Here is a 12,367-nt window from a genome sequence, read left to right on the forward strand (position 1 = left end):
ATCTCATCGGATGAACCACGAAGTCAAGGATTCAATCAATCCCGTATACAATTCCCTTTGTCTACCGGTATAGTACTTGCCTGAGATTCGATCGTCGGTATGCCGATACCTTGTTCAATCTCGTTACCGGCAGGTCTCTTTACACGTTCCGTAACACATCATCCCGTGATCAACTCCTTGATCACATTGTGCACATTATGATGATGTCCTACCGAGTGGGCCCAGAGATAGCTCTCCGTCACACGGAGTGACAAATCCCAGTCTCGATTCGTGCCAACCCAACAGACACTTTCGGAGATACCCGTAGTGCACCTTTATAGCCACCCAGTTACGTTGTGACGTTTGGTACACCCAAAGCATTCCTACGGTATCCGGGAGTTGCACAATCTCATGGTCTAAGGAAAAGATACTTGACATTTAGAAAAGCTTTAGCATACGAACTACACGATCTTGTGCTATGCTTAGGATTGGGTCTTGTCCATCACATCATTCTCCTAATGATGTTATCCCGTTATCAATGACATCCAATGTCCATGGTCAGGAAACCATGACCATCTGTTGATCAACGAGCTAGTCAACTAGAGGCTCGGTAGGGACATGCTGTGGTCTATGTATTCACACATGTATTGCGGTTTCCGGTCAATACAATTATAGCATGAATAATAGACATTTATCATGAACAAGGAAATACAATAATAACCATTTTATTATTGCCTCTAGGGCATATTTCCAACAGTCTCCCACTTGGACTAGAGTCAATAATCTAGTTCACATCACTATGTGATTGTAATGAATCGACACCCATGGGCTTTGATCATATCTCGCTTGTGAGAGAGGTTATTAGTCAACAGATCTGAACCTTTCAGATCCGTGTGTGCTTTGCAAATCTCTATGTCATCTCCTAGATGCAGCTACCACGCTCTATTTGGAGCTATTCCAAATAACTGTTCTACTATACGAATCCGGTTTACTACTCAGAATAATCCGGATTACTGTCAAAGTTTGCATCGGCCTAACCCTTTACGACGAACTCTTTTACCACCTCCATAATCGAGAAAACTCCTTAGTCCACTAGTTACTAAGGATAAGTTTGACCGCTGTCCTGTGATCCATTCCTGGATCACTCTTGTACCCCTTGACTGACTCATGGCAAGGCACACTTCAGGTGCGGTACACAACATAGCATACTATAGAGCCTACGTCTGAAGCATAGGGGACGACCTTCGTCATTTCTCTCTCTTCTGTCGTGGTCATGTCTTGAGTCTTACTCAATATTCACACCTTATAACACAGCCAAGAACTCCTTTGCCGATCTATTTTGAACTCCTTCAAAATCTTGTCACGATATGTATTTATTTGAAAGTACTATTAAGCGTTTTTGATCTATCCTTATAGATCTTGATGCTCAATGTTCAAGTAGCTTAATCCAGGTTTTCCATTGAAAACACTTTTCAAATAACCCTATATGCTTTCCAGAAATTCTACATCATTTCCGATCAACAATATGTCAACAACATATACTCATCAGAAATGCTATAGTGCTCCCACTCACTTCTTTGGAAATACAAGTTTCTCATAAACTTTGTATAAACCCAAAATCTTTGATCATCTCATCAAAGCGTATATTCCAACTCCGAGATGCTTACTCCAGTCCTTAGAAGGATTGCTGGAGATTTGCATACTTGTTAGCATCTTTTAGGATTGACAAAATCTTCTGGTTGTATCACATACAACCTTTCCTCAAGAAAATCATTGAGGAAACAATGTTTTGACATCCTATCTACAAGATTTCATAAATAATGCAGGAACTGCTAATATAATTTCAACAGACTCTTAGCATCGCTACGGGTGAGAAAGTCTCATCGTAGTCAACTCCTTGAACTCGTCGGAAAACATCTTAGCGACAAGTCGAGCTTTCTTAATGGTGACACTTACCATCATTGTCCGTCTTCCCTTTTAAAATCCATCTGTACCCAACAGCCTTACGACCATCAAGTAGTTCTTCCAAAGTCTACACTTTGTTTTATACATGGATCCTCTCTCGGATTTTATGGCCTCGAGCCATTTATCGAAATCCGGGCCCACCATCGCTTCTCCATAGCTCGTAGGTTCATTGTTATCTAGCAACATGACCTCCAAGACAGGATTGCGTACCACTCTGAAGCAGTACGCATCCTTGTCGACCTACGAGGTTTGGTAGTGACTTGATCCGAAGTTTCATGATCACTATCATAAGCTTCAACTTCAATTGGTGTAGGTGCCACAGGAACAACTTCCTGTGCCCTGCTACACACTAGTTGAAGTGATGGTTCAACAACCTCATCAAGTCTCCACCATCCTCCCACTCAATTCTTTCGAGAGAAACTTTTCCTCGAGAAAGGACCCATTTCTAGAAAAAATCACTTTTGTTTTCGGATCTAAAGTAGGAGGTATACCCAACTGTTTTGGGTGTCCTATGAAGAGGTATGTATCTGCTTTGGGTTCGAGCTTATCAGGATGAAACTTTTTCACATAAGCGTCACAGCCCCAAACCTTTTAGAAACGACAACTTAGGTTTCTCTAAACCATAGTTCATATGGTGTCATCTCAACGGAATTACGTGGTGCCCTATTTAAAGTGAATGTGGTTGTCTTTAATGCCTAACCCATGAACGATAGTGGTAATTCGATAAGAGACATCATGGTATGCCCCATATCCAATAGGGTGCATCCATGATGTTTGGACACACCATCACACTATGGTGTTCCAGGCGGTGTTAGTTGTGAAACAATTTCCACAATGTCTTAATTGTGCACCAAACTCATAACTCAGATATTCATCTGTATGATCATATCATAGATATTTTATCCTCTTGTCACGAAGATCTTCAACTTCACTATGAAATTACTTGAACCTTTCAATAATTCAGACTTGTGTTTCATCAAGTAAATATACTCAGCATCTACTCAAATCATCTGTGAAGTAAGAGCATAACGATATTTACTGCGTGCCTCAGCATTGATTGGGTTGCACACATCAAAATGTATTACTTCCAACAAGTTGCTCTCTTGTTCCATCTTACTGAAAAAAACAAGGCTTTTCAGTCATCTTGCCCATGTGGTTTGATTTGCATGTCTCAAGTGATTCTAAATCAAGTGAGTCCAAATGATCCATCTGCATGGAGTTTCTTCATGCGTACATTCCAATAGACATGGTTCACATGTCTAAAACTTTTCAAAAACGAGTGAGTACAAAGATCCATCAACATGGAGCTTCTTCATGCATTTTATACCAGTATGACTCAAAAGGCAGTGCCACAAGCAGGTGGTACTATCATTACTATCTTATATCTTTTGGCATGAATATGTGTATCACTATGATCGAGATTCAATAAACCATTCTTTTAGGTGCAAGACCATTGAAGGTATTATTCAAATAAATAGAGTAACCATTATTCTCCTTAAATGAATAACCGTATTGCGATAGACATAATCCAATCATGTCTATGCTCAACGCAAACACCAAATAACAATTATTTAGGTTTAACACCAATCTCGATGGTAGACGGAGCAGGCGATGCTTGATCACATCAACCTTGGAAACACTTCCAACACACATCGTCATCTCACCTTTACCTAGTCTCCGTTTATTCCGTAGCTCTTTTATTTCGAGTTACTAACACTCAGCAACCGAACCGGTATCTTAATACCCTGGTGCTACTAGGAGTACTAGTAAAGTACACATTTAATTCAATGTATATCCAATATACTTCTGTCAACCTTGCCAGCCTTCTCATCTACCAAGTATCTAGGGTAGTTCTGCTTCAGTGACCGTTCCCTCATTACAGAAGCACTTAGTCTCGGGTTTGGGTTCAACCCTGGGTTTTCACTAGAGCAGCAACTGTTTTGCCATTTCATGAAGTATCCCTTCTTGCCCTTGCCCTTCTTGAAACTAGTGGTTTTACTAACCATCAACAAATGATGCTCCTACTTGATTTCTACTTTCGCGGTGTCGAACATCGCGAATAGCTCAAGGATCATCATATCTATCCCTGTTATGTTATAGTTCATCACGAAGCTCTAGTAACTTGGTGGCAATGTCTTTGGAGAAACATCACTATCTCATCTGGAAGATTAACTCCCACTCGATTCAAGTGATTGTTGTACCCAGACAATCTGAGTACAAGCTCAATGGTTGAGCTTTTCTCCCTTAGTTTGCAGGTTAAGAAACTTGTCGGAGGTCTCATACCTCTTGATGTGGGCACGAGCCTGAAATCCCAATTTCAGCTCTTGGAACATCTCATATGTTCTGCGACATTTCAAAAATGTCTTTGGTGCCTCAATTCTAAACCATTTAACATTACCAAACTATCATGTAGTCATCAAAACGTGTATGTCAGATGTTCGCAACATCCACAAACGACGTTCGAGGTCCAGCACACCAAGCGGTGCATTAAGGACATAAGCCTTCTGTGCAGCAATGAGGACAATCCTCAGTATACGGACCCAGTCCGCGTCATTGCTACTTAATCTTTCAACTAAATTTTCTCTAGGAACATATCTTAAAATAGTAGAACTAAAGCGCGAGCTACGACATAATTTGCAAAGACCTTTTGACTATGTTCAGGATAATTAAGTTCATCTAATGAACTCCCACTCAGATAGACATCCCTCTAGTCATCTAAGTGATACATGATCCGAGTCAACTAAGCCGTGTCCGATCATCACGTGAGACGGACTAGTCATCATCGGTGAACATCTTCATGTTGATCGTATCTACTATACGACTCATGTTCGACCTTTCGGTCTCTTGTGTTCCGAGGCCATGTCTGTACATGCTAGGCTCATCAAGTCAACCTAAGTGTTTCGCGCGTGTAAATCTGGCTTACACCCGTTGTATGTGAACGTTAGAATCTATCACGCCCGATCATCACGTGGTGCTTCGAAACAACGAACTTTCGCAAGGTGCACAGTTAGGGGGAACACTTGCTTGAAATTTTAGTGAGGGATCATCTTATTTACTACCGTCGTTCAAAGCAAATAAGATGCATAAACATGATAAACATCACATGCAATCAAATAGTGACATGATATGGCCAATATCATTTTGCTCCTTGTGATCTCCATCTTCGGGGCTCCATGATCATCATCGACACCATGATCTCCATCATCATGATCTCCATCATCGTGTCTCCATGAAGTTTTCTCGCCAACTTATTAATTCTACTACTATGGCTAACGGTTTAGCAAAGAAGTAAAGTAATTACATGGCGTTATTTAGTGACACGCAGGTCATACAATAAATTAAGACAACTCCTATGGCTCCTGCCGGTTGTCATACTCATCGACATGCAAGTCGTGATTCCTATTACAAGAACATGATCAATCTCATATATCACTTATCATTCATCACATTCTTTTGGCCATATCACATCACATAGCATACCCTGCAAAAACAAGTTAGACGTCCTCTAATTGTTGTTTGCATGTTTTACGTGTCTGCTATGGGTTTCTAGCAAGAACGTTTCTTACCTACGCCAAAACCACAACGTGATATGCCAGTTGCTATTTACCCTTCATAAGGACCCTTTTCATCGAATCCGATCTGACTAAAGTGGGAGAGACTGGCACCCGCTAGCCACCTTATGCAACAAGTGCATGTCAGTCGGTGGAACCTATCTCACGTAAGTGTACGTGTAAGGTCGGTCCGGGCCGCTTCATCCCACAATACCGTCGAAACAAGATAGGACTAGTAACGGTAAGCATATTGAACAAAATCAATGCCCACAACAACTTGTGGTCTACTCGTGCATAGAATATACGCAATAAACCTAGCTCATGATGCCACTGTTGGGGAACGTAGCAGAAATTCAAAATTTTCCTACGAGTCACCAAGATCTATCTTTGGAGAGACTAGCAACGATAGAGAGGGGAGTGCAGCTACATACCCTTGTAGATCGCTAAGCGGAAGCGTTACAAGAACGCGGATGAAGGAGTCGTACTCGTAGCGATTCAGATCGCGGTTGATTTCGATCTAAGCACTGAACAATGGTGCCTCCGCGTTCAACACACGTGCAGTCCGATGACGTCTCCCGTGCCTTGATCCAGCAAGGGGAAAGGGAGAGGTTGGGAAAGACTCCGTCCAGCAGCAGCACGACGGCGTGGTGGTGGTGGAGGAGCGTGGCACTGCAGCAGGGCTTCGCCAAGCACTGCAAGAGACGAGGAGGGAGAGGGGTAGGGCTGCGCCAAGAGGGAGAGGTTCTCATGTGTTGGGCAGCCCCAAAACCTCCACTATATATAGGGGGAAGGGAGAGGGGGAGGCGCCCTAGGGTTTCCCCTAGGGGGGCGGCGGCCAGGGCAGATGGGATCTCCCCTTTGGGTGACTTGGCTCCCAAGCCAGGAGGTGGGAACCCTAGATGGGGCACCCCAAACCCCCTGGTCACGTGGAAATAGGTGAGGGGGGCGCACAGCCCCTTAGTGGGCTGGTTTGCCCCCTCCCGTTGGCCCATGAAGCCCCCCCCCCCCAACACTTGCCGGGGCTCCCGAAACACCTTTCGGTCATGCTGGTCATCACCCGGTACCTCCGGAACACTTTCGGACTCCAAAACCCTTCGTCCAATATATCAAACTTCACCTCCGGACCATTCCGGGACTCCTCGTGACGTCCGGGATCTCATCCGGGACTCCGAACAACATTCGGTAACCGCGTACATACCTTCCCTATAACCCTAGCATCATCGAACCTTAAGTGTGTAGACCCTACGGGTTCGGGAACCATGCAGACATGACCGAGACAACTCTCCGGCCAATAACCAACAGCGGGATCTGGATACCCATGTTGGCTCCCACATGTTCCACGATGATCTCATCGGATGAACCACGATGTCAAGGACTCAATCAATCCCGTATACAATTCCCTTTGTCTACCGGTATAGTACTCGCCTGAGATTCGATCGTCGGTATGCCGATACCTTGTTCAATCTTGTTACCGGCAGGTCTCTTTACTCGTTCCATAACACATCATCCCGTGATCAACTCCTTGATCACATTGTGCACATTATGATGATGTCCTCCCGAGTGGGTCTAGAGATACCTCTCCGTCACACGGAGTGACAAATCCTAGTCTCGATTCGTGCCAACCCAACAGACACTTTTGGAGATACCCGTAGTGCACCTTTATAGCCACCCAGTTACGTTATGACATTTGGTACACCCAAAGCATTCCTACGGTATTCGGGAGTTGCACAATCTCATGGTCTAAGGAAAAGATTCTTGACATTTAGAAAAGCTTTAGCATACGAACTACACGATCTTGTGCTATGCTTAGGATTGGGTCTTGTCCATCACATCATTCTCCTAATGATGTTATTCCGTTATCAATGACATCCAATGTCCATGGTCAGGAAACCATGACCATCTGTTGATCAACGAGCTAGTCAACTAGAGGCTCACTAGGGACATGTTGTGGTCTATGTATTCACACATGTATTGCGGTTTCCGGTTAATACAATTATAGCATGAATAATAGACATTTATCATGAACAAGGAAATACAATAATAATCATTTTATTTTTGCCTCTAGGGCATATTTCCAACAGATCCCCTAGGATTTCAACAGGCAAGTTGTGTTTCAGAATAGGACCCTGTTGAAAGAATACTTCATCTATCTCCCTTCTTTCATTCATAAACATATCATTTTCATGGTCTAGCAAATATTGTTCTAAAGGATTAGTAGGAGGCACGGCAATAGAAGCAAGACCAATCACTACTGGAATCTGGCACTTTGCCATCTGACATGGCAGATGGCAAAGGCATGGTCGGCGGATGGCAAAGGCTTTGCCATCTGCCAGCAGATGGCAAACAGTTTGTCTGAAACCCTGCCGGTAAAGGCTTCTTTGCCGTCTGCTGGCTGATGGCAAAGAGCCTGTGCCTTTGCCATCAGCTGGCAGATGGCAAAGCCTCTTAACGGGGTTAGCCCCGTTAGAAGGCTAATGACATACTTTGTCGTCTGCCAGCAGATGGCAAAGGCTGCAGGCTCTTTGCCGTCTGCCAGCAGATGGCAAAGGCTGCATGCTTTGCCATCTGCCAGCAGATGGCAAGAGCTTTGCCATCTGCTGGCAGATGGCAAAGAGCCCAAATAGGCCAGCCCAAATTTTACATGTAGATGACACGTGGCCTCTTTGCCATCTGTCAGTTGATGGCAAAGCTCTTTGCCATCTGCCAGCAGATGGCAAAGTGACTATATTGCCCCGTTTAATTTTGATCTTTCTTATATCAGTTCCTTTTCACAGAAAATCAAACACAAATATATTTATATGGCCAATATAGCATATTCAACACATATTACCAATAGTCATGAACACATATATATCCAACACATGTTACCAATAGTAACAAGTTTCATCCGTACATATACATAGTTTCATCAATATTACACAGTTTCATCCATAGGTAGCAAGTTTCACAAGGTTAAAACAAAAACTAAATACAAGCACTCCATCAACCCAAGCTTCCGTGATCTTAAGAAAATCTGTAAAATGGGAAAGAAGAAAGTTAGAAGAAGAAGACTAGAAGAAGAAGATTATTATGATGTGGAAATATGCATGGATTGTCAAAACTTGCATTATCCTACTATCACTAGTACAACAAAGCTGCAGGTTGGCATAGTTCATGAACCATGTACATCATGACAAATACAATATCATCCAATGCTCGACTATGAACAAAATTGAACAATTACACCTCACAAAGGCAGAGCATAGAACCAACAAGCAAGTAGGAGGGGTATAAGAGGACTTGAGGAGCTCACTGGAGGGGGTTCTAGCCTAGGCCGAGCTTCATCACCATGGATGCGGCTAGGGAAATCAGACAAGTCTACCATCATAGGAGCAGCAGCACCACCACCGCCAAAACTGGAATGGCCGGAGCGAATCACCATCATATGTGTACAACTACCAGTGTTGTAGTACTTGAGGAAGATGAATGTAACACAGCTCACACACATATGTACAAAGTAATAGAATACAGACAAGTTACTAAGTGGAGTAGTAGTAGAAGGGACCTAAGCTAGCACCCATGCCAAGAGACATACTACTAGTAAATTGTTGTTATGGGTGAGACAAGAGCACATGTGGTGCTGCTAGAGAGGGAACTATGGGCACTCGGAATAAATTAACAGAGTATGCATGCATGGGAAAACTCAAGAGTAAAATTGGAAGTAAATTGAGCCATCTAAATAGTAAAAAAAAATAGCACAAGCAAGAACAGAAGTTCAGCAAACAGCCGGAACCACTACGAACTGACTAGCAGTAAATCCTTCATGGCTAAAATATAATAACAGAGCAAAAGGATCGAGACGGCTCACGTATCACTCGCCAGATTAAATAAGATGTCTCAAGCTCGCAAACTACCTTCAGCTTTACTGTCAAAGGAGTTCCACCTCTTTCGATCTGCAAATTTATCTCGCTGCCAACGCTCTCATCAAGTAAGGACTCCATAGTGAGAAATTGCGTTACAATCTGTAAATAGTTAAGAACATCGTTCAATAAGAAATTAATGTGGTATGACAAATTAACATAACATGAAAAATGCATCATCGAAAAGAAATATAGTGAACAATAAGCAGCCGAGTTTTATAGTTAGGTTACGCACGTGACTACAAGAAACATTTAGTAACTTTCAGGGAACCAACACACCAAATTACAAAAACTGATGGCATGTGGGCTGTGGTAAATACTAAATACACCATCTAAAAATGCCTAGGGAGAACACTGCTATGCATGGTCGACCACTTGGAAGGAAATAAATGTGAGGATCATGAAAAATAAACAAACAACACCGGCCCAGGCTCTCTCTAGGACGTTAGCTGGGAGTAATAGGATCACCTGCTTGATCCACTGGCCATTAGAACCTCATTAGGCTTTTCAGGCATGGTTTATGGTTTAGTTTTTCCCGTGTGCGCCATCTCGGCACTTGGGCTAAGCCCTGGTTGTAGCTGTATCTGACTGCTCTGCTCTTGTATTTCTACCCCTACCATTTCAATGAAAAGCTGCTGGACAGCCTTTTCATCAAAAAAATGCAGGTTTGGATTGTCCAAGGCATAGCCCCACCTCATGCCTTAACGCTTAATAGTTGGGGCACGGGTAGGGTGCGTCGCCTCTTCTTTACTGCCTTAAAAACCATGGTCAATTGGGTGTGTGCATTGTTTAATAAGTTTCCTGATCTTACATTTGGTGATACAGCAAAACAGAGGGAATCAGGGATATTCGGGAACAGTCGTCCGCAATAGACGGGTGTTCCAATTCAAGTCACTGCTAATGTAGCGAGAACAATTTGAAGAATACACACTAATAAACTAGTATATTGAATCTTCATAACTTTTCGAAGGAAAGTCTTTTGGCATTCGATAACCTAGAGAAGAGTCCATATACAACAGCAACCAAGCATAATATTTTCTAAAAAAATCAAGTACAAGTTCTAAAATATTAATAACTTAAGTTTACAAAATCAAATTTATATCAGGTGCAACTAATATAAATGAACTGTTGAAAGCCATGATGAACACCAACACAGACCTTATTGATGATAATAGAGGTATCAGCAGTACAATCAATGGAGTCACAAGACATCAGTGTAGTGTCAAAAATTAAGTTGAAATATTATTAGTATACCATTTGAAAACAATCGTACCTCCCCATTCATGCGAATCAGCACGTCACCAGGTTTCAGATGTTTTTCTGCAGGTCCATCTGGCACCTGCAATAACAGAATTACCCAGTTTCCGTATGAGATAGAAAGGTACTACCTCTGTAAAGAAATATAAGAGCGTTTAATTCGCTACTTTAGTGATCTAAACACTCTTATATTTCTTTATGGAGGGAGTACAATGGAAGTAGCAACAAGCTGAGCATAAAAGAAAACATGTTTAGAAATAACAAAACTAAGAAGCAAACATTACCAAAGAATCAACAACCAGCATTCCAGTCTCCCCTGCTGGAGAAACAAGTTGTACCGCCTGTCCTAGCAGAAATTTCAAGGTGCAATTAATCATGTAGCACATAGAGCCGTGAAAAGACAAGTGTACATCTTTCTCCAAACTAGAAAAAGGAGCACAGGAGGATCATACCTGCTCGGTTTCATTCCTGCGTCCAAGACGTCGAGTTTCTTTGAAACCTTTGTGTTGAAAAGTCACCTTTGAAAAGGACAGAATAAAAAATGGATCATGGATGATCTGAGTTCCCGAATAATAGATAAAACAATTACTCCCCCATCCAAAAATGTAGGTTCCCATGGGATGAGTGCCATTAAACTTCAGTAATTAGCTCTCCAAAATAGAAAACTAAAACGGTAGCATCTAATAGAACAAAAGGATCATCAGACAGAATGCACACCTGAAGTGTACCACGAGGAATATAAACAGATTCTGGCTTGCTACCAAATGTGTCCCAACAGCCACGTATCAGATTGAGTGCTCTAACTACCTGGAACAATTTAGGCAAATAATGTTAGCAAAGCTAAGAGGGCCCCAAACAATTAATGGATTAAGTAGCAGATGATGATCTGGTTTCTATGATCCCAGAACTTCCTGTGAGCATGAGGAAGTAGTATATTAGTGTTGATACATAAACAACTTACACCATCTAATGGAAGGTAGAAGGCCGAAGCACTAGAACTGCTGCTTCCTGCATTCAGTGCAACAGCTCTTCCTTGGCAATCAACAACAGGGGAACCACTAGAGCCACCTTTAGTACCAGATGCAGCCTAAAGGAAAAAATATTTTAACTTATGAGCACTAGCAGCGAAGCAAATCACCAAGCATTATTTTAGATGCATTGGCATCACCAATTGGAACAAAAAATACAGAATATTGGATAGCTGAAAAGAATTACCTGAATGTAGAATGTATTGAAATCGTTGTAGGCATCCCTTTTAGAAAAGTAAAACAAGGTTAGGACTTCGAATTTATGCAGCAATACATAATGATCCATGGATTGAATATGCAAGCTTTGGTCATGTAAAGCAAGGCATACTTTTGGTAGTTTGGTGCTTCTCTATCAAGTCGAGCCAATGTTCCCGGCAAGATTGAAACCTATATCCAGTCAACATGAATCAACATGCAACCCATTGTATTGGATAACTCTCTAGTAAGGGATGAAATCTCCAATTTTTAGGTGTACAACATGCATGTAACTCTATGGGCTACTTCAGACCAGAAACTAAGCAATATATTGAAGTGATTTTAAGGCCAGAGATTTGATTTTCGGCCATCTCGGCCTGGGGCAAAATAAATCCCTTTCGGCCAAATAATTACAGACTGGTGAATAATCCCTTTCCGCCATCTCCGAGGACACGGTCTCCATCGCCAGCTCGCCGCCAACCTCCGATGTCAC

The 12,367-nt window shown here is 42.3% G+C and overlaps 1 protein-coding gene across 1 annotated transcript; it reads right to left on the minus strand.

Annotated features, from left to right (window-relative positions):
• Positions 1-8,557: 8,557 nt before the first annotated feature.
• Positions 8,558-11,037, minus strand: LOC119292431 (protease Do-like 7). Its single transcript, XM_037571274.1, has 4 exons — positions 10,936-11,037; positions 10,668-10,733; positions 9,389-9,496; positions 8,558-8,946 (listed from the first exon to the last, which is right to left on the minus strand). Exons 1-4 carry the CDS (start codon positions 11,035-11,037, stop codon positions 8,722-8,724), a joined length of 501 nt encoding a protein of 166 aa, XP_037427171.1. The 3' UTR covers positions 8,558-8,721.
• Positions 11,038-12,367: the final 1,330 nt, after the last annotated feature.

Source organism: Triticum dicoccoides, chromosome 4B (genome assembly GCF_002162155.2).
Source record: "Triticum dicoccoides isolate Atlit2015 ecotype Zavitan chromosome 4B, WEW_v2.0, whole genome shotgun sequence".
Lineage (NCBI taxonomy): Eukaryota > Viridiplantae > Streptophyta > Magnoliopsida > Poales > Poaceae > Triticum > Triticum dicoccoides.

Coding starts and splice junctions, on each gene's coding strand:
- LOC119292431 (XM_037571274.1), bottom strand. CDS start 11,037: ATGTGCTACATGATTAATTGCACCTTGAAATTTCTGCTAGGACAGGCG. Junction 10,734..10,935: donor TGCTGGTTGTTGATTCTTTG/GTAATGTTTGCT, acceptor CTGTTATTGCAG/GTGCCAGATGGACCTGCAGA. Junction 8,947..9,388: donor CTTTGACAGTAAAGCTGAAG/GTAGTTTGCGAG, acceptor ATCTTCCTCAAG/TACTACAACACTGGTAGTTG.